A 21,060-nucleotide genomic window follows, 5' to 3' on the forward strand; every position below is an offset into this window, starting at 1 on the left:
TGGCAGGGAGTTAAGTAAAATCTACACAGATGATCCTAGCAATTGCCCTACAATCCCATATCCAATTGAAACTGCAGGGGAAATGTAGGGAGACACTATATAGCTCTGGTTAGAAAAACTGGAATAAATCCCCGTATTAGGGTTAGTATGATGGGATTTGTAATTCTGGGGTTGGACTGACCATCCCAGTATCTCTGCCAAGTTTTCATCTGATGCTCCAGAATTTCAGTTTGCACGAAAGTAAGTAAGGCCTTGTCTAGACAGCAAAGGCTGCACTGATTAATCAATGGTAGCCTAACTACTGCATCCGCCTAATGTGGGCACAGTTCAATCAGTTTACACCTGGTTTGAGTCGAATTAGCACAGGCCTGGTCTACACTAGTAGAAATGAGTGGGCACAATTACATCACTCAGGAGCGTGTAAAATCCACACCATAGTTACCCCAGTGTAGACGGCACTAGGCTACCACCATCTCTCCTGATGGGAGTGTCTACAGCAGCACAGTGGTATAAGTGTGGACATGCTCTATGACTGCGGAGAGCCTGAGACAATAGCTCTGAGAGCTGTGAACTGTCCCATTCCCCTCAATGGCCTTGGAACTCTGACGGCCCAGGAATGATCATTTAAAGAGCAGCACTGTTAGCTACAGAAGAAGCTTCTCCGTCCTCAAGCCCTGAAGCTTCCTGCTAGTTCTTAGTAGCCCAGCCAAAGACACTTGGGGGGTTCCGGATCAGCTGAACTCAGAGCCCCAAGGTCCCTATGGATTTCTTTGTCTGGTTTTCCTTGACTCAGCCGTAACCAGATTTGCAGAGGACACCACAAGTGGAGGGGGAAGTGCATATGGGAACCTGGAGAGATTGGAACAGCAGGGGTTGCAAGCAACATGGGGAGATTTGGTTACTAATGAATGCAAAGCTCCTGGCCCCCAGATAAGAGATAAACACAAAGGGGAGCAGGGGGGGAAGAGAAATGTATCCAAACAGCTGCACCCACTGCTTTAAGGCGAGTTTGTTTTCATCTTGTCCTCTTAGCACTGTCCTGACATTGCCTTTCCATGTAATCAGGTGCTGGCCGAGTTCTGATGGAGAAGCTGTGGAGGCCACATTGGGATGACATTCAGCATTAGGAGTAGCTCCAAGAACGCAAAGGACTCAGGATTCTGCCTTGGAGAACAACTTTGCACTGACCAACCATTCGGCTCCACAGCAGGCTCAGCTTTCCTGGCGATCGCCAGGTGATTAACTGCGGAGAGGGCATGGGAAAGGCCTGGTAGGCTTTCAGTGACAACGTTGGAGCCTTGAGCCCTCAGTGTCTCCCCAGCACACAGACAGCTCAGGCTTCCCATACACTAGCCATGGCTGAAGTTCTAACCTAGAGAGAGACAGCACTTCCCCAGGGGCAGGCAGAGTTCCACCTGCACCCACCTGGGCTCCACCACTGCTGCCAACTGGGAACACCTGGCCCCATTTCCCACCCGCTGGTGATGGATCTCCGTACCTCCTAACCAGGACAGGACAAACTCTAGTGACCATGGGAAGAGAGGAAGAGGCCCATCCCTGACCAAACCATAGCCAAGGACACACTTTCTTTGGGACTCAAAGCAGCTGGGAATGTCTTCTTGGGGAGCTGGGGACTCAGCACGGAGCCCAGAAGGGCTCTGCTGGGGAGGAGAGATCTGAAGTCAGGAGACTTCACACATGGCCAGTCCCAGAGAGGCACCCCAGATCCTTCCACTCACCTTGTCCTCATCCTCAATGATCTCACAAGTGAGAACAGACGGGACATAACAGCTCAGCATTGCTTGTGTATCCTCCCGGGGGGCCCTTCCCAGGGCTCCCCAGACTGGCCTTTCTGGCTGGAGGGCAGCACAGAGAAGAGCTTCTTGGGAGCAGTTAGGGGCATCACTCAGAAGAAACACTCTTTTATCCCCTCCTTCCCAAGGGCTTTAGCAGCAGGGAGGTCCCTGACTCTTTCTATACCAGGGACATCTAACATGCAGCCCCACAAGCCAGATCCAGCCCTCATGAAATATTGGTGTGGCCCACATGACGCATATTCAGGCTGTGCAGAATTGTGGCATTCATTTAAAGTATGTTTCTAGCCCTCCTGGCTGCAGAGATAAAATGGGGCCCAAGTGCAAAGCAAAGGCACAAGGTCTGCCTTAGTCTGCAGACAGCCTTAAACAATAACTCCAAGGGGTGAACAGCCCTGCCCCCTACTAATCTCACTGGGGTGTCATCTTTAAGGCCTAATGACAACACTTCTACATTAATATTCACTATTCCACTGCCAGATGGAACAGGAAATGGGGGTGGAGGGAATGATGCCCTCCAGAGGTGGGAGCTGCTGCAGGGAAGGAAATGCAGAGGGGAAAACAGAGGAGAGGGCAAGGGAAAGGAAAAGAGACAAAGGGGCAGTGGCAGCACCCTGATGGGGAACAGATCCCCCACTGCATGATGCTGAATGCAACAATAACCACGTGAGGCAAACCTCCCATCCACACTGGGGGACCCCTGCAGAGGGAGCTGTGTGCATATCCTGAACCATAACGAAACCTGGAATACAGCCCAAACATCCCTGCTCCCCGCCAGTCCTCCCTCCTGCTGCTGCCACCCAGTGTCGACTGAGGGCATCAGTCTCTTAAAGAGCAGGGGAGGCGAGTGGGTGCGGCACACCTTCCTCCTCCTCCCCTCCTTAAAGGAGCAGTCAGTGCACACTGCCACAAATTGTTCTCCCATCTGCTCCTTAAAGGTCCCCCATGTCCCAGCCCCCTCTTAAAGGGGCAGTACACCCTGCTGCCTCTGGCCTTGCAGCCCCCTGGAGCTCTTTCCGCTTTGGCCTCCCATGCACCAGCTTTGTGGGAGGAGACAGGGGACACCCATCCCCCTCTCTGCACACACCCGCCCGCCCTCAGAGTCCAAAGGGTTCAGAGACTCAGAGCCCTCCAGGGCTGAGCAAGGCAAAGCTGCCCCACCCCCATCCCATGGCTTTAAGGCCCAGTGGGTGCCCCCTCCTCTCCAGGGCTGCTATGGCAGAGTGGAGGAGGGGGAACTGGGGCCATGCCCAGGACTGGCGCATGTGTGAATTGTGGGGTGAGAAAGGCTGTTAAAAAGGAGAAGGGCGGGATCGGAGACGTACCCCGCGAGGGCTTGGGGAGATATCCTGACCCCCCAGAAAGTAGCTCGCCTACACCATGAAGCCCTGGAGTACAAGAGTGGAAAATGCCACCCCAGCATTGCCGCCTGTCCCGAGGGGAGCATCCCAGCTCCCCGCCAGAGAAGCAGCCAGCCACTTACCGCCCAGCCGGCGCGCAGTGGGCTCCTCCGGTACTGCACGGCGCTCATGCTGTCTGCGGGGAGGATCATGCTCCTGAGCCGGGCTCCGGACAGCTGCCCCTCACCACGCGCGAGGTCTGCACGACGCTCCTGTTCCTGGCAGCTGGGAGCAGGCAAAGGAGGTGGGATACCAGCCCGTGTGGATGCAGTTGGGGTCCCCCTGCAAAACCCAGGGCTCTGCCAGCTGGTGGTCAGCGTGGGTCCCCCGTTCTCCCTCACCTCCTGCGGCCTGTACACCTGGCAACTTAGCACGCTGTCAAGGTCCCTACATCCTCAGCCAAGTCTCTTCCCCACACGCCTCTCCGGTGAACAGAAGAACGCGGAGGGGGAATTAAAAGAAAACAAAACAAAAAAGGGAGAGATGTGGCCGATGGCGGCACCTTATTATTGATACACGTTCACGTCAGGGTCTGTACAGGCCCAAGTCTTCAGCCTTCCATGGAGATGCACAACCGCGAAGCAGTCAGAGAGCTCTGCTCCTCCATGGAGGAGTCTCTCTCTGAATAAAGAGCTGCCTGCTGCTGGCGTGTCTAGCCTGCCAGCCCTGGGCTGTGAGGTGTGAATAGTCTGACAGCTCCACCCTGGCCTGACCCTGGGTGGAGCTCCTTAAAAGGGACGGGCTGCCGAGAGGGGAGGGAAGGGAGGGGCTGAGTGCCAAGCCAAGCCTGCGGCTGCCGGCTCCTCCCCTGCCGCCAAAGTGTACCAGTTCGCCTGTCCCCAGGTGGGGAGGCCTCGCCAGGCAGCGTTCGGCTCCTTCCCCCAGCCTCCATCCCTTGGCACCAATGCAGAAGCTGCAGCAAAGCGGGTCGTTCCGCCAGCGAGTGCCTGGCACTTTGGAAGCCAGGAAGGGGCAGGCAGGGAAAGGCAGCCTGACAACTGGTTGCAATATTTAGACACAATGCTCGCCATGGCAACGGCGAGTGCACGAGATCCAGCAAGGACGGGGAGGTCATGGTGTGCTCCCCGCAAGGGGACAGACGGGGGAGGGGACGGGGGGGACTAATCAAAGGCTCCCCTTAAAAAGAGATAGATCTGCTGCACGCTCTCCCGCAGGGAAGGGAAGGAACCTGTAGGTCTGCAGCCTCCCCTCCCAGCAGAAAGGCAGCCCAATGTACATCTGGCTAGGAGATTCCCAACAGGGCTGTTGTGCTAAGGGGGGGATGGCCCTGTGACACCCCCCAACCCTCCCTTCCAGCCACGTGCAGGCCATGCACACCAGGCCGGAATGGGGCAAGAGAGAGATTCACGCATGCGCACCCTCCTCTTTAACTGCGCCCTGGGTAAGACCCCAAAAAGCAAGACCCTTCAGGGCTCCCTGTGGGATGGGGTGATGAGGGAACTCCCCCCAGTCCACCCTTCCCTGAAGTCTGGGGCAGGGGAGAGGGCCCAACAGCAGACAGCACTGAGCCAGCACCATTTCTAATTGACTTACACCAAGGAAGCTTCTTAAGAGGCAGGACTGCAGAGTGTCTTAAAAATCAAACAGCTGGGGCTGCCTGCCTCAGCAGAGCAGACAGCTTATGCCAACCCGTTGGGCATGCAGCCTGCCTCTCAGTCAAGAGTCAGCTGCCCCAGGCTACTGCCCAGACCACCCAAATCAGCCAGATTTTCGGGCCTGCCTGTGCTACAAGCACAACATCGTTTCAGCAGCCAGCTGGCAACGCTCCTTCGACCCGACTGCGACACGCACCACTTGAGAGAGCTGCTTCTGCCTGGCACCCATGGCTGAGCTGTGCTGGCAGCAGGACATGCTGGGAAAGTCTGAGCCGCTCTCCCCCCACGCCCACAGAGCACCCCTGGGGTGCCTAGTGCACACAGCAGGGAGGGAGGAAGAGCCGAGCTGGTGGCACAGGTAACCATTAGAAGGTTCTGTCCCCAGCACAAATGGACAGTGGGCCAAGCTGGAAGCCAAGGATACGCCAAGCTGAGGCAGCTGACAAGGGGGATAAGGGGTTGGTTGGAAACTGGGACAGCAAGTAGGTGTGTGGACACAAGCTACATCTGGAGGTGATCACACCCCAAAACAGATACAGGATCGGAAGCTGTAGAGAAGACAATCCCCCCCCCCGCCCCACACACCTCCCTAGGCTGAACGTTCCTGAGATGCCCCACTGCACCTAACTACAACCCCCTCAATGCACTGACACACCCCCTACACCACCACTCTGAACTCTCGACTCCCCATTCCACCTACTTGCAACGCCCTCTTTGCACTGACACCCCCACTACAACAGCACCATTCTGAACCCCTAACACCAACACCCCCCACTGCACTGACACACCCCCTACAACAGCACCACATTGAACCCGCCGAGACACCCCATTGCATCTCCCTACAAACCCCCCACTGCACTGACGCCCCGCCTACCACAGCACCATGCTAAACCCCCGACACCCCATTGCACCTTCCTACAACATACCGCATTGCACTGACCCACCCCCTACACCTACCCCCATGCTGATATTCCCCCGGCACCTCACTGCACTTCTATTCCACATTCCCTCACTGCACCTGTTGTGGGGACTGTTGGCTCCTTACATTCAGTGGGGTTGTTTTAGTTGCTCGCTCCCAGTACTAAAAAGGGGGAAGGGTCGATGGAGAATCAGGACCCTGAGACTGATAGTCTCCAGGAACAATGGAGAGAGGCCAATGATCCGGGTCAGCCTGAATGACAGGGAGGGCAGGCTAATCAGGGAGACAGGAGGCCAGGGAGGTCCCGTCTTCTGTGTGAGCTGGATTTGCCTGGGTCAGAGAGTGGGGTTGAGCTAAGGAGGAAGCAGGGGCCCAAGCTAAGCCGGGGAGCAGAACTGTGCCAGATCCAGAGGGACCAGAAAAGCAGCCCAGAGAGAGCAGACCCTGTCCCGGGAGCAGAGCTGCAGTCGCAAAAGCCAGAGGCACAGCCCAGAGAGAGCAGACTTGCCCTGGGAGGAGAGCTGCAGCAACCAGAGCCAGAGCCAGAGGGGCCAGAAAAGCAGCCCAGGAAGCAGGTCAGTGCTGGGAGCAGAGTCACAGAAGCAGCCTGCAGAGCAGACCTGTCCTGGGAGCAGAGCTGCAGCAACCAGAGCCAGAGAGGCCAAAGAAGCAGCCCAGGGAGCTGGAGGCAGAGGAGCAGCAGCAGCAGCGCAGAGACAGAGTGGTGCAGCTGGGGCTGGAGCAGTCTGGAGCTGGGTGCGGTGAGCAGCTGGGGAGAGCGAGGGGACCCTGGGCAGCAGGCCCAGCACAGGGAGACATCTCAGCCAAGAGGCTCTGCAGGCCAGGCTTGGATCGTAACCCCGACAGGGTGGGGGCGACACTGGGAAGAAGGGTCCTACCACTTAGAGCCTGAGAGCGTGTGGCCACCACCAGAGCAAGTGTCCAACCCACAGCATCCCTGCAGCACAGCCAGGGCCTGAGAAGGCCTGGGACTTACAAGGAACAGACTGTGAACTGCCCTGACATTGCAGAGACACTGTTTGTGATGTTCCCTGCCACAGAGCGGGGTGATGTGTTTTCTTTAACCTTTCCCATTTTTCCTTATTTTTTTTTAAAATTAATTGTTGATTAAATAACTTGCATTTGCTTTAACTTGTATGTAATGGTCAATGGGTCAGAGAAGTGCCCAGTGCAGAGAGAGTACCCTGGAGTGGGGACACCCTAGCCCCTGTCCTAGGTGACCACAGCAGGGTTGGGAGTCAAGCCCCCCAGGAATCCTGAGCCGAGCCTTGTTGGAGTTACGAGGACTCTGCCAGACAGAGTGGAAGGGAGTCCTCAAGGGCAGGGAGGCCACTGGGTAAAGGAAGTAGGAACGAGGACTCAGATCCTTTCGCTAGCCCACTTCACTGGGGTAGTGCAGAAGCCAGGAAAGTTCCCCACAATAGCAGGACTATTCTCCCGCTTACACCTGCATACACTGACCTCTCCGCAAAGCACATACCCTCATAACCCCCCCACCCTGCTCCACCCCCACTCTCCCAGGCTCCAGCACCCCTGCTGCTACCTAGTTTTAACCCCTGCCGTGCCACCCTGGCCAGAGGCCAGCTCAGGTACTTGGTTCCAAGGGCAGCATCTGCCCCTCCCGCAGGGCTGAGAGAGGCAGTTGGGGGTGGTAGGCAAGGGTTAAACCAAGCGTGGCCTAACGCAGAGCAGCTGAGAGGTGTGGAGCCAGACACTGCACTGGGGGGCCCTGGCTGCTGCTGCTGCTGCTGCTGACAGGGCTATTTCTCCAGCCCCGGCTGGGGCTGGCTCCAGCGGAGCCCTGCCCTGGCTGTGGGGTGGGCGAGGCAGGGGAACGAAAGGCCTCCCTGACTCCACCCTCCCAGCTCCCAAGCTGAACAAACAAAACCCTCTGGAGCTCCAGCTGGGCAGGAGGCTTGGGGTGGGGGAAGGCAGAATAGAGAGGAGCCTGTGTTCCCCCGGCACTGCTATTCACCCACGTCACCAGGGCTGGCGCAGCGGCTCCAGCCTGGAACACCACCGCAGCCCCGGCAGCCGCCTCCTGCAGAACCAGGCACCACTGGGCTGGGCCCACAAAGGGCACAACACAGGGCTGGAGCTATGCGAGTGGCAACGTCTGCAGCAGCACCCAAACCAGCCCTACAGTCCTGGCCTCCCCGATCCGGGGCCAGGCTGCTGGAGAGCAAAGGGCCAGCTGAGAAGCCTGGGGCCTTTGGAAGCAGCGGGTTTGGTTGGGGGCCCATCTCTAGTGACAAAGAGAAATAAATCCCATAGCTGCTGACATGAGAGGTTGGGGGGGTGGGGAAGGGGGATGCTGAAGCTCCATTCCTTGCTTATTTTCTGCCAGCTGGGCAACTAGGGCTCCAATAGAGAGGCCACACAACACACCTCTGTCTGCTTCTCTTGGCAGACAGCCAGGGCCAGCCATATGGGGAGTAGAAGCGGGCAGTCTCAGGAGCCATTGAGCTGCAAGGGATAAAATCAGATCCAAGGATGCAGTGGGCACCACCTCCCACTGACAGGTCACTCTGTTCCCTTGTGATCCCTTTAACTACAAAATGCTGGCCCGTGTGGCGATGCCCATTCCCAAACCAACGACCGCTCCACGTCACCAGCCCGCTGCCATGCGCTCCCGGGGACGACGCTTAGCGATGGCTCCACCCTGGAGGTGAAATCTTCTAGAGCAGACGACTTGAACAGGCAAAGACAGCACCGCCATGCAGACAGTGCCACCCCAGGTTACCAGGCAACCAATGACATCATTCCACCAACGCCAAGAGCACCAATTGCCACTGAGGCCAGCACAATGACTGCATTCTGTCCTCAGACATATTTCGGATCTATTTCAATGTCTTGCCGGCCGAGCTGGCAGGGAGAAACTGGTGAGGGGCAGCAGCCCCACCTCCTGTACCACAGCTAGGCTGGGCTAAGGGGAAATCGCAAAGCTTCTGTTGGGTGTGTGAAAATCCCCACTCCAAATTCTACTCCTGGCACCCTGCACTCAAAACTCACTGGGTACCCCCGTCCACCAGCCCTGATGGCCAAGGAAGCTGAGTAGATCAGTGGTCATCATGGACCAGGGCTCTCATCAGAATGCCCCAAAGTCTTACTGTCCGCAGGCTACCACGGGGGAGCTCTGAAAAGGCGAGGAGACCTTGGCCACTTCAGGCTTTAGACACATGATCTTCTCCATGATTTTGGGGGGCACTGGGAACCCAGCCCAAAGGCTGGGAGCTGCCTCGATATGCAGGGAAAGCAGATTTGCTCTGGTTTATGTAGGATCAGGCTGTTTAGATCACGGAAGCCTCCTTCCCTCAAGCCAGCCACAAGTAAGCGGACTGATCCTAGATTGAAAGTTATCCAGTTTCCTAAAGACAAAAGGCCTTGGCTTGGCTCAGCTGAGTTTAGGTCAGACACAGCTACCATAAGCCATCTATGCCCCAGCATTTTCCCATGATTGGGCCCATTTCATTCCTGTGAGAGCCCATCAGAGTCCTCGGAGAGACACGGGGGAGGGAATTCACCTGGACACAAACAGAGCCCTTCTGAGGGTCTCCAGACTAGCATGCCCGCAGCCCCACCCTCTTCCCCAGCAAATGGGTGCGGTCAGCATCTCTGCTCTGCAGAGCTCCCATCCCCTCTAGAATGGGCACTCTCTGACCCCGTCCCACCCTGTAAATGGGTGTGGGCACATTGAAAGCTCTAGGCATGTCCTCATCCACACCTGCGACTGGGCGTATTCCCCTCCCTGCCCTGCCACACCCTCCCAGGAATGGACACAGGCACATCTCACAAGCAACCACAAGTGGAGCTCATTTCCTACACACCATTCCCTCCCCCACAGCCACAAGCAAGGGGCACAAGACCAGACTATGCTGAGATGAAGAGTTACTGACACCAGCTGCTGTGGCCCTTAAACAGCCCACACCCAAGGAAGGGCTTGGAGCTGAATCCCTGTCCTGTATTATAGTCTTGGCCCATGAAGTGCTGAGATGTCTGCGGCTGGAGTTCCCTACCAGGTCGAGGCTGCTTCATCTATATCTCCTGCAGGAGCCCCAGACACATCCAAGAGGGGCTTAAGGCTAGAGAGAGGGATCCCCAGCAAACCCTCCTGCCATCTTAGCCCTAACCCATTGCTGAAGTGGGGCCATCAGCTGAGTAACTGGCATCCTGCAGCCCCTGCTATCCCAGCACTGTGCCCTTACACAGTTCTGCTCCTGGCCCTCACTCTTGACCTGCACCCTCCCTGCTATCTCAGCTCTGGGAAGCCACAGCTCGAACCACAAGCTGCAATGCATCCCACTCAGGCTGGGAAATATGCTTGGACATGCACCGAGAGCCAAGGAGCGGCATGTTTTAAATAAATCGGAATAAGTAAATACACCTGTGCAGAGACTAAAATCACATCAATCAATAGGAAACACCCCAAGGGAGTCTGATCCTATAACAGCTGGCCCATTAAAACATCTTGATGGGCTCCATATCACTCTTAATAAAGAAGCAGAATCACTGGGGTTCTAACCCCAGGCCCTCCCCATGTCTCAGCTTCCCTCATCTGTAAGATGGGACAGTGACACTGTGACTGACCCTCCCTTGGCAACGTGTTTGAGACCCTCAATGGCTGGGACCCTCAGAGCACATCATCAGAGTAACTTCCCCTCTAACATGTGTTCTCAGGCTGTAGTGAAGCCTCCCAGGACTGCAGCTTGCCCAGCAGGAAGCTCTAGCAGAGACAGGGCATCGGCGCTCTTACCACCACGCCATCTCTGTTGCTGGCAGTGGATCTAAGGGTAAAGATGGCTGGGCCTCGTCTGTGCTGGGCCGAGTGCTCCCCAAGGACTCTGGCATGGAGTAGGCTTGTGTGAAGGTTCCAATATCTGCTCTGCCCCAGCAGAGATCCTCCCACCCCTCTGCAGCAGCATCTCCCACTGTACAGAGCAGGGCACATTCCAGTTGCTCTCTTGCCCCTCCACACAGCGGGGGAGGGGGAGGGGGCCCTGGCAGCAGGAGCTCCCCACCCTCACCTTTGCTTGAGGTCAGTGGCCAATTTCCATCCTGCTCCCGCTGAGCCACAGGCACACCCACTTCCTGCACCCCCCAGCCCCAGCCAATCCGCTCCTTGCCAAGCCCCATCCCTCCTGGTCTCCTGTCCCCCAGGCGGGGGCAGGGGTGGGGAGAGCGCTGAAAGGGATGAAAGCACATTCCTCTTTTGGGGGAGGTTCATTAGCTTCATGCTGGGCTTACTTTGTGTGTTCGTCTATGGGGACTAAAGGGAGGAGGCCTGGCCACTTAATGAGGGGAGCCTATAACACCCATACATCCCACCAGCCAGGCAAAAGGCCTTTGTGGGGAATCGTCCCCGAGGCTGTGTTCATTAGTGTTACAAACAGCTTTCCAAGGCAGTCGTGCCTGCATGCACTCCCCATCTACAGCGGCATCAGTGATCCCCTGCTCACCTGCCGCTAGCCCAGGAACCCAAATGGCATCAAACCCATACAAAGGGCCTAAGCTAGATTAGTAGTTTTAGATCAGGGGTAGTCAATTATTTTTTGTCAAGGTCCAGACTCCAGAGAAAACAACAACAATACAAAAATAATGATAGTAAGTAGTAAATAGATTTCAGGGTAGGTTCAAAAACATCTGGCAGTCTGGATTTAGCCAGCGGTCTGCCTATTGATGACCCCACTTTTAGATCCAGTTTAGCCCCCTACTTCATGATGCGTACGGCATCCTTAGCTAGTGGCGCCATGTTTAGAACAGCTCCCCAACTTTCTTTCTACACCAGCGCATACGGTCCTAATCCAGCTCATCACCCCCTACCCCATGCAGGGCTGCACTGGTGAAAAGTCCCCTTTAACATGCCCTTATGCTCTGGGCCATTAGCGCTTTCCGGCCACCTGGGCCCGATAAGGCTAACTAGAGAAGAGCCTGCTGCTGCATAGACAGCGTAAGACTGGCAGTGCCATAGGGAGCATCCCCAGCAGTGTGCAAAACAGCCAGACACACTCAACCACATCCCGTCCCCGTCCCCCACCCCCGAGACACTGGCCTGCACCTCCAGCACCCATGTGCCTCCTTTGGGTGGCCTGTCTTTGTTTCCTTTTGTTGCCTCCGTTTTCCACCACCACCACCCCAGCACTGCTCAGCCTCCTGAGCAATTTTCAGCCAACAAGCCAGGGACATCACTGCCCACCCTTCTGCCAGCCACTCCCCACCGCCTCAGAGTGGCATCCTGTACCCAACGGAAAAAACAGCCCACCGGAAAAACACTGCCAACCACACCCTCTGGGATAACCTTACACAAGGGCACAGGCCCACAGAAGTTGTATCTGTCCTCGGGTCCACATTGGCTGTAGCATTTCAGGGGTGACTCCTGCTTTAACTCAGCCTGGGCCTACATGCTGCCTGACACGGACCCCGACCCCCTGCACCCCAGCCGTGTGGATTTCTTTGCCAAAGGTGCTGCATCATGGCATGCAAAATGGGGATTACCCCATAGGGAGGCACCTCCATTGTCCTCCTTGATTGCCACCTAGTCAACAGCTCAAGGGATTACGAATCAATTAAAGTAAGGGAACAAGGCAAAACAACTTGCAGTCATGTGATCCTGCAAATCAGACTACTTAGAATGCTAAGGGTGTGATACGTAACCTACCTATCTAGATGTTAATCCAAGGGCTTTTCTGTCTGCCCAGGTGGCTGATGTCCAACAGGAAAGGCCCTTCTGAATGGGATGGGGTTATCATCCCTCAGTGCTCAAGACCAGAACCATGTGGGTGCTATTGCTGAGCAGTGAGTCACAGCTCTGGTCATTACAGTGACCATAGACCTCACTCATTACTCCAGAGCACTGGGAGATGCCTGCCCTATATGTCTACGCTATGGAGACTATACCAGGAGAGCTATGTAGGCATAGCTACACCAGCATAACCCCATAGCATGTACAGAATAATAGAATCATAGAATATCAGAGTTGGAAGGGACCTCAGGAGGTCATCTAGTCCAACCCCCTGCTCAAACTAGGACCAATCCCCAACTAAATCATCCCAGCCAGGGCTTTGTCAAGCCTGGCCTTAAAAACTTCGAAGGAAGGAGATTCCACCACCTCCCTAGGTAACGCATTCCAGTGTTTCAGCACCCTCCTAATGAAAAAGTTTTTCCCTAATATCCAACCTAAACCTTCCCCACTGCAACTTGAGACTCCTTGTTCTGTCATCTGCTATCACTGAGAACAGCCTAGATCCATCCTCTTGGGAACCCCCTTTCAGGTAGTTGAAAGCAGCTATCAAATACCCCTTCATTCTTCTCTTCTGCAGACTAAACAATCCCAGTTCCCTCAGCCTCTCCTCATAAGTCAGGTGTTCCAGTCCCCTGATCATTTTTTTTTGCCCTAGGCTGGACGCTTTCCAATTTTTCCACATCCTTCTTGTAGTGTGGGGCCCAAAACTGGACACAGTACTCCAGATGAGGAACGATCACGTCCCTCAATCTGCTGGCAATGCCCCTACTTATACATCCCAAAACGCCATTGGCCTTTTTGGCAACAACGGCACACTGTTGACTCCTATCCAGCTTCTCGTCCACTGTAACCCCTAGGTCCTTTTCTGCAGAATTGCTGCCTAGCCATTCGGTCCCTAGTCTGTAGCGGTGCGTGGGATTCTTCCGTCCTAAGTGCAGGACTCTGCACTTGTCCTTGTTGAACCTCATCAGATTTCTTTTGGCCCAATCCTCTAATTTGTCTAGGACTGTCTGTATCCTATCCCTACCCTCCAGCGTATCTACCTCTCCTCCCAGTTTAGTGTCATCTGCAAACTTGCTGAGGGTGCAATCCACACCATCCTCCAGATCATTTATGAAGATATTGAACAAAACCGGCCCGAGGACCAACCCTTGGGGCACTCCACTTGATACTGGCTGCCAACTAGACATGGAGCCATTGATCACTATCCGTTTTGCCTGACAATCTAGCCAACTTTCTATCCACCTTATAGTCCATTCATCCAGCCCATACTTCTTTAACTTGCTGGCAAGAATACTGTGGGAGACGGTGTCAAAAGCTTTGGTAAAGTCAAGGAATAACACGTCCACTGCTTTCCCCTCATCCACAGAGCCAGTTATCTCGTCATAGAAGGCAATTAGATTAGTCAGGCATGACTTGCCCTTGGTGAATCCATGCTGACTGTTCCTGATCACTCTCCTCTCCTCTAAGTGCTTCAGAATTGATTCCTTGAGGACCTGCTCCATGATTTTTCCAGGGACTGAGGTGAGGCTGACTGGCCTGTAGTTCCCAGGATCCTCCTGCTTCCCTTTTTTAAAGATGGGCACAACATTAGCCTTTTTCCAGTTGTCCAGGACTTCCCCCCATCGCCATGAGTTTTCAAAGATAATGGCCAATGGCTCTGCAATCACATCCGCCAACTCCTTTAGCACTCTTGGATGCAGCGCATCCGGCCCATGGACTTGTGCTCGTCCAGCTTTTCTAAATAGTCCCGAACCACTTCTTTCTCCACAGAGGGCTGGTCACCTCCTCCCCATGCTGTGCTGCCCGGTGCAGTAGTCTGGGAGCTGACCTTGTTCGTGAAGACAGAGGCAAAAAAAGCATTGAGTACATTAGCTTTTTCCATACCCTCTGTCACTAGGTTGCCTCCCTCATTCAGTGTAGACGCTTCAAACACCAAATAGGATGTTTGCACTGCTGTAGGAACACCACCTCCCTGAACAATGGTAGCATTCTTCCAGTGGGGGGGGGGACAAGGGGGGAGCTAAGTGTAGGCCAGGTCTTAAGGTTGTGTGTAGGACTACTCCTCAACATCTATTGCCCCACCCCAAGAGGCCAGGCCAAGAGGGTTCTCAGCTCCTTGACTGCACTGTACCCCAGGATAGTTAAAGCTATACAACTTGCTTATGTACAGGTCCTTCTGCAGGAGTTATACCAGTCTAAGTAGACCGTACTAATTATACACCAGCATGACACCCCCCACCCCCTTGTGAATACCAGGTGGTATCAGAGGGGCCTTTTTCCAGGTTAGCCTCTGTTGCTTTGGAAGGGTTTAAGTGAAACCACAAAAAGGTGACCCTGATAATGAGTGTCCACACGGGGATTAGACTGGTGTGACTACAGGAGTTGAAACTCACACCTTACTTCACACCACTGTAACATCCTGTGTGGACAAGCCCTAAGGGACAGCCTACATTCTACTCCTGTTTCCAGGGCAAACTTCAGAGGGAAGAGTGAAACACTCCTGGCCTTAAACCCACCTTGCAGGAAGAGCCTGCAGAGACCAGCTCCAAGACACCATGGGGTGCCTTAATAGCACATGAACTATAAAACCAACCAGGGGTGGGAGAAGCACACTGCCATGGGAGCAGCAGTGCCCTGCCAAGGCATCACTTCTTATGTGGCAGCCCCTCTCATCCCCCCCCTTTGCTTATTTCCAGGAGGCCAGGCCATTCTTCATCTCCTCCCCAGCCCAGTCTTTTCCCGCCATCTCAGACTCCCTACCCCTCCCCTTCCAGCACCTGTGGGCTCTTCCTCCAGAAGGGGAAGAGTCTCAGCACATCCTCCTTCCCCCGCCACCAGCCTTGTCCTCATTGACTGCCACCCGTTGAGGTGCTTTATCTCTCATCTAGGATCCCTCCCCCTGCTGCTGGATTTCCAGCTGGGCCCCACCTGGCAGCATTTTTGTCAGGCCTGTGGGGAGGGGCTGCTCAGGCTTTTACCCAGGGGGCTGTAAGGGGGGCCTGGCAGCTAGGGAACTGAATGGCTGCGGGAGATGGTCTGGCGAGGGACAGTGGGAGAGAGCCTACAATTGTGAGGAGGGGCAGGGGCTATTATCCAGAGAGAAGAGAAAGGGTTAAACAGCAGGAGGCAGGATGGGTGTAGGGGGAGGGGACTAGCAGTTTGGAGCAGGGAGTGAGGGGGGCACTCGGGTTAATGTGCAGCACAGCCTCTGCCTGGGCTTTTGTGCAGAGGCCTGATATTGATCTCCTGGGGAGTTTACACCTGTATAAAACTGCACTGGTAAACAGTGGAGTCACTCCTGATTTACACCGGGGCCCAGGGAGGAGAGCCAGGCCCTCCCACTGTATGGAAAGAGGACTGCTCTGTTCCTTCTGCCCAGCTCAGCGCAGAGCCAGAGAGATGGAGGCTGAGCCACGGCAGCGGGCGAGGGTCGGGGAACAGCCTGACCACAGGGAGAAAGGATATCTCCCACTACCCCCATCCCCAGCCGAGCCGGACCGAGGCTCCAAGCGGGTTTCCCCCATGGAGGCAGAGGACAGGCATTAGACCCCCTTTATTTGTTCAGCCTGCATCAGAGATGCTGCTCTGTAACTTCTTACACTGGTGAGCCAAGCTGAGCTCCCTGCACCTCCCAGGGCAGCATTACCCTGGAGGGCCTCCAGCCTCTGAAGGGGGGGGGCGTGTCAGCCCCTGCTGCCCCACACAGAATCATAGAATATCAGAGTTGGAAAGGACCTCAGGAGATCTAGTTCAATGCTCAAATTTTTGCCCCAGATCCCTAAATGGCCCCCTCAAGGATTGAACTCACACCCCTGGGTTTAGCAGGCCAATGCTCAAACCACTGAGCTATCCCTACCCTACAATCCCTGCCCCTGAAGCACAGACCTTACAAACACCGGGGCACTAGGGCCATCACGCAGGGCTCTGGGCGCCTCGCCGGCTGCGTTTCCGCTCGGGGATAAAATCCGGTTGAACTTCCTCTGACTCCGGCTCTAAGACTGCGGAGATGCTCTTGTGACTCCAGCAGAGAGTGGGGATCGGGTGAGCATTCAGCAGTTACAGCAACAGCAAACAAAAGACTCATTTTCTCCGGGGTTCAGTGGCAGTCAAAACCAACCCCTTCCTCCCTCTCTTTGCTGGGCATCTGCGCTTCCTCTCAAAAGGCTACGTTTCTATCATCAACCCCCGCCCCCATACCACCACCACCCACCCCTTCAGTGGGGAACCTCTCCTGCAGCCAAACGTCCGCCCCCACCCCATCGCACCAGGCTGAGCCAGCTCGGGTCCAGCCTGACTCGCTGCTAACTGAAAGGTCTGTCGAGCCTGGATCCTAGGCAGTTTCCACTGGCAGGTCCAGGAGGAGAGCGGGCTGGAAGGAGAGAATATGGCTAAGCAGTCACTGGCTAAGCTAGTCGGCATCCAGATCCTTTATCCCAAGGCTGGTGTAGCCAGCTCCCCCATTCTCAGCTCAGCCAGGGCTGCACAGCTGTTAACTACCCAGGTGGCAGTGGAGCAAAGATGGTTCTTTCCATCAAGCTTCTCAAAAAGGGCATGGACTTTTTTTTTTTTTTTAAATGGCTCACGGTGGTACTGTAAACCCCCCAATGACCTCCAAAACACACAGGACAACACTGGAGACCAATCCCCTGCGTCTTTTGCTGTTTGATGATGGAAGAGGCCTGGAAAGATCTTCGCAATGAGAAACTCCTGCTTTCCAAAGTCCCCATTTTCACCAGAGGATCAGTAAATCTTCCCCACCCCCACCTCCATCTCTTATCCCTCTGCACTGCTGGTGACTGAGTTCCTAGTTGGAAGGGGTAATCCAGACACAGAGGTGCAGGTAGGAAATAACCCCACTTCACGGCAACTAGACCAAGCGCTAAGCTCTGCCTGCCTTACTGACGCCAATCTGCCACAGTCTCCCATGGCTTTTGTATGCCCCGTTAACACAAAGTGTCTGTTCAAGAAAGCCAAAAGGCCATTTTTCACCATCAAGCTCAACTTCAGCACAGGTAGATTTCAGGTAAGCCGTCATCTGCCAGGACTCCCCAGGCCATAACCATCCTCCAGCCAAAACCAAGCTTGTTAGAGCTGGGCACCGGGATCCAGGACACCTGGGCCCTACTTCCTGCTCTGCAAACAACTCTCAGTGTGACCTCAGGCAAGTCACTTCCCCCCTCAGTCCCAGCGTCTCCCCCACCCTCAAATCTAGAACATCAGGACAAAAAAAACAAAACCAACAACACTAACCTGCCTCGCTAAAGCACGTTGAAAGCCTAGGAGGAAAGGACCGAGATCGGCACAGGAAGGAGCCTCCTTGGCACCAGAAGGCTTCGAACGTGATCTCCTCCAGCATGGGCTGGGAGAGCCATGTCTGAGCTGCCAGACTCTATTCTACAGTGGCCTCCGAGCACAGACTGGGCTTGCCCATGCTGGCGCTCCTAGAACCCCAGCAGGAGCTGATGTTTTCATGGCTATAGCCAGCAGCCACCTCCCTTGTAGCACAGCCTGGTGGGTCTATATCAGAGAAGACAAACACCGCTTCTCCTTAGAAAGAGTAATGGCCCCAGACAGGTGGTGAGACCTAGGGCCCAGATCTAGTCGCATGCTTCCTTACCTCCATTGCCAGCGGGGTTCCTGCCCCTTGCTGCAGGGGATCAGAATCGAGTCTGGAGCATTGGGGCACTGTAATTATTAGAGGTAAAAGGGAGCCACACAATGGGAAGGCGCCTGCCTGCCCTCCATTACTGGCTGTCTTTAGTACAGTAAATGGATGCTTTTCCCTTCATCCTGGCTGTAGTTTCAGCTCTGCATCCCCAAACCAAATACTTCTTTGGAGAGGCCCCTGGGTCGTCCCCCTCAACACCATCCGCACAGCCCATGGCGTGGGTGGGTCGTGCTGCTCGCAAGCTGGATCCGGCCTATTGCCCTATGCCTCCCACCCCAACGCACAACCTGCTGCGGTGCCCCTGCAGCCAAGGAAAGTAGCAGAACATGGCTGTTCTCCCCTGGCTCCCTGCCTGGGGCGGGCCTCCCTCATCCTATGGAGGCCAAAAACTGCCGTGACTTAAATGAAATTAGATTGAGCTGAGAGGGTAGGAAATTCACTCCCTGGAAAACCAGCAGCCCCCGACCTTCAGAAACGGAGCAGAGACATCACAGGGGAATGGAGTGGGGTCAGGCCTCACGGGCACAGGGGGAGCGGGCAGCTGAGTCACAAGAACATGGAGCAAGGGCTAGAGATGCAGGGAAAATGGAGCAGGGACCAGAGATGCCAGCAGCAACTAGGACTCAGTGCAGTCGGGTCACAGGGCAGGGCCAGTCAAGGGGGCACCTGGGATATGAACAACTGTAACAAGACCCACATCTAAACTACAGCCCTTGGGAGCCAGGCCCAGATCCTCAGGTATTTAGGCACCTAAATTCAAAATCAGATGCCCAGACTGAGGATCTGGGCCCCCGAGGTTCGCCCAGCACCCCTCCATTAGCCCTCACATTAGAGGTAGGCTCTTGATTTGCTCCAGGCCAAACACCTCCAGTAATTGGCAAATTCTAATTGGATTAGAGGGGGGCGCAGGGTAAAAAGGTCTGTAAATGGCTGGGAATTAATTGGATACAGTCTAGTAATCAGATTGTTGGGCTGTAACCGCCCTGCCTGCTCTGCAGAGCCGCTCCCTGGCTTCCTCCCTGCCCACCCCCGCCCATCCCCTCCCTGGGAGGAGGTGGGGAAATCGGGCAACGAAGCTGCTCCAATGCCTGCGGCGACGGCCCCTCCCTCTCCCCCAAAAGAGTCAAAGGCTCCCTGTGTGGAGGGGCGGGCGTCAGCCTCACGCCATTCCAGCACAGGGGACTGAGCCGTGGGAAAGCAGCCATCTGACTCCCCTCCTGGCTCTATTGGGGCCTCGCCTCTATTCCCGGGCACAGCTGGGAGCTGCAGATATCTGGGCAGCCCTCACGGATTTTATGAGAGCCGGGCTGGGCTGGGCTGTGCTTTGCAGAAAGGAGACACACCCTGCCTCTTACACGTCCACACCTTCTGCAAGAATTTCCTCCCAGCTCAGCCTCTCCCTCCCTCCTCCCCAAGCAAAACCCCCCTCACACACTAAGGGATGCCCTTTATATCTTCAATTTTAGTTAGTGCCAGGGAGGGAAGAAGATAGGTGCAAGAGGCAACCTTGGCACAACTAACACCCCCCAGCACACCCCAACAGAGCCTCCATTAGGCCAGATCCTCCCCTGGAGTAAAGGAGCATTGCGTCCTTGAAGTCAGCTAGCACCAATTTACAGTAGCTGAGCATCTGGGTCACAATTACAAAAATAAGATCATCCAACAAAACAAAGAGACTCTGTCCTTGATCCTGCCAGAACCAGACCGCTAAGAAGTAATAGAAGGCAGAATTTGGTGACTTATTTTATAAAGACATCTCCTTATATGTGGAATTAACGCCATTTTAGATTATAGCAAACTAAGGAGTCTACTTTGTAGCATTGGTGTAGCCATGTTTGTCCCAGGATATTCGAGAGACAAGGTGGGAGAGGTAATATCTTTGACTGGACCAACATCTGTCTCTCTCACCAACAGAAATTGGTCCATCCGAAGATATTGCCTCCCATACCTTGTGGCTCCAATATTTCGACAGTTGATTTAAGTCTTACAGTTCAAGCAGCCCGGGCAATGAAAATAAGCTAGTCAGTTTCACCTTGCTACACACTAGACTGCTGCAAGATCTCAATTTTTATTGTTTTCAATAAGTAGCCATCTGAATGTTTAGAAACTAAGTCATAGAGACATTTCTAGTGATGGTCAGTATTGAAACAACTTGTTTTTACAAGACCTAACTTTGGGGTTGCATTTGGGCTGTTAACATGTGCTGGCTAACCCTCCTTCCAAATCCTGCCCTAGACACCTGAGGGTTTGGCTACATGGGGCAATTGACTTGAAGAGTTATTGTGGAATAGTTCTCAAGGGAGTCACTTTATTCCAGAATATAGTTAGTACACTTCCAAAGAAGAGTAATTATTCTGGATACAGTCATTTATTCTGGAACAGACTGTCCCCATGGGGAGCTATTCCAGAAGAGGTATTCTGGTCAGTTTCCTCCTATAGATAAACCCTCAGAAATCACTGATGTCTAGGGGAGGTTTGCTCAAAGATCAAGAGTAGAATACACCTCCATGTAGTAACCAAATCTTTAGCTCTTGGTGTTATTATTTGTTCAATAATTTATTCTCACAGTCAGTACACTCAGTAAGAATCAGCCCCCCCCCACTTTAAGAGAACTGCTGTTTCTGCCCTGGGTTCCTTTTCTTCCCCCCATCCCCATGCTCCTTTCTCTGTTTCTCTTCCTCTTCCCCATCTTTTGATCACCGTGGTTTTTCCCTCATTTCCCTCCCTGCAGCAACTCCCAATTCCATCTCCTCCCTTACTCCATTCCAGGCTTCACGCCCACTCCTGTCCATTGCTAAAATGATCAGCAATTAACGCTTGCGCTAAATTTACATAATTAGGTCCCAGAGTTAACATCCCAGCTACAATTACTGGAGGCAG

General features: G+C 54.5%; 1 protein-coding gene across 5 annotated transcripts in view; it reads right to left on the reverse strand.

Annotated features, from left to right (window-relative positions):
- KLF8 (Kruppel like factor 8) overlaps positions 1-21,060 on the reverse strand; it is a 92,344-nt gene that overhangs the window by 29,277 nt on the left and 42,007 nt on the right. For 2 of the 5 annotated variants that reach the window (XR_006274162.1, XM_038415571.2), the window contains exon 1: positions 3,298-3,936. The exons of the other annotated variants lie outside the window; for them this stretch is intronic. Coding sequence is in view for 1 of the 2 variants with exons in the window: in XM_038415571.2 (XP_038271499.1) it covers positions 3,298-3,366 (69 nt within the window). In the remaining variant the exon portion in view is untranslated. Of the gene's footprint in view, positions 1-3,297; positions 3,937-21,060 lie in introns of those variants that run through there. 5 annotated transcript variants of the gene reach the window in all.

Source organism: Dermochelys coriacea, chromosome 9 (genome assembly GCF_009764565.3).
Source record: "Dermochelys coriacea isolate rDerCor1 chromosome 9, rDerCor1.pri.v4, whole genome shotgun sequence".
NCBI lineage: Eukaryota > Metazoa > Chordata > Testudines > Dermochelyidae > Dermochelys > Dermochelys coriacea.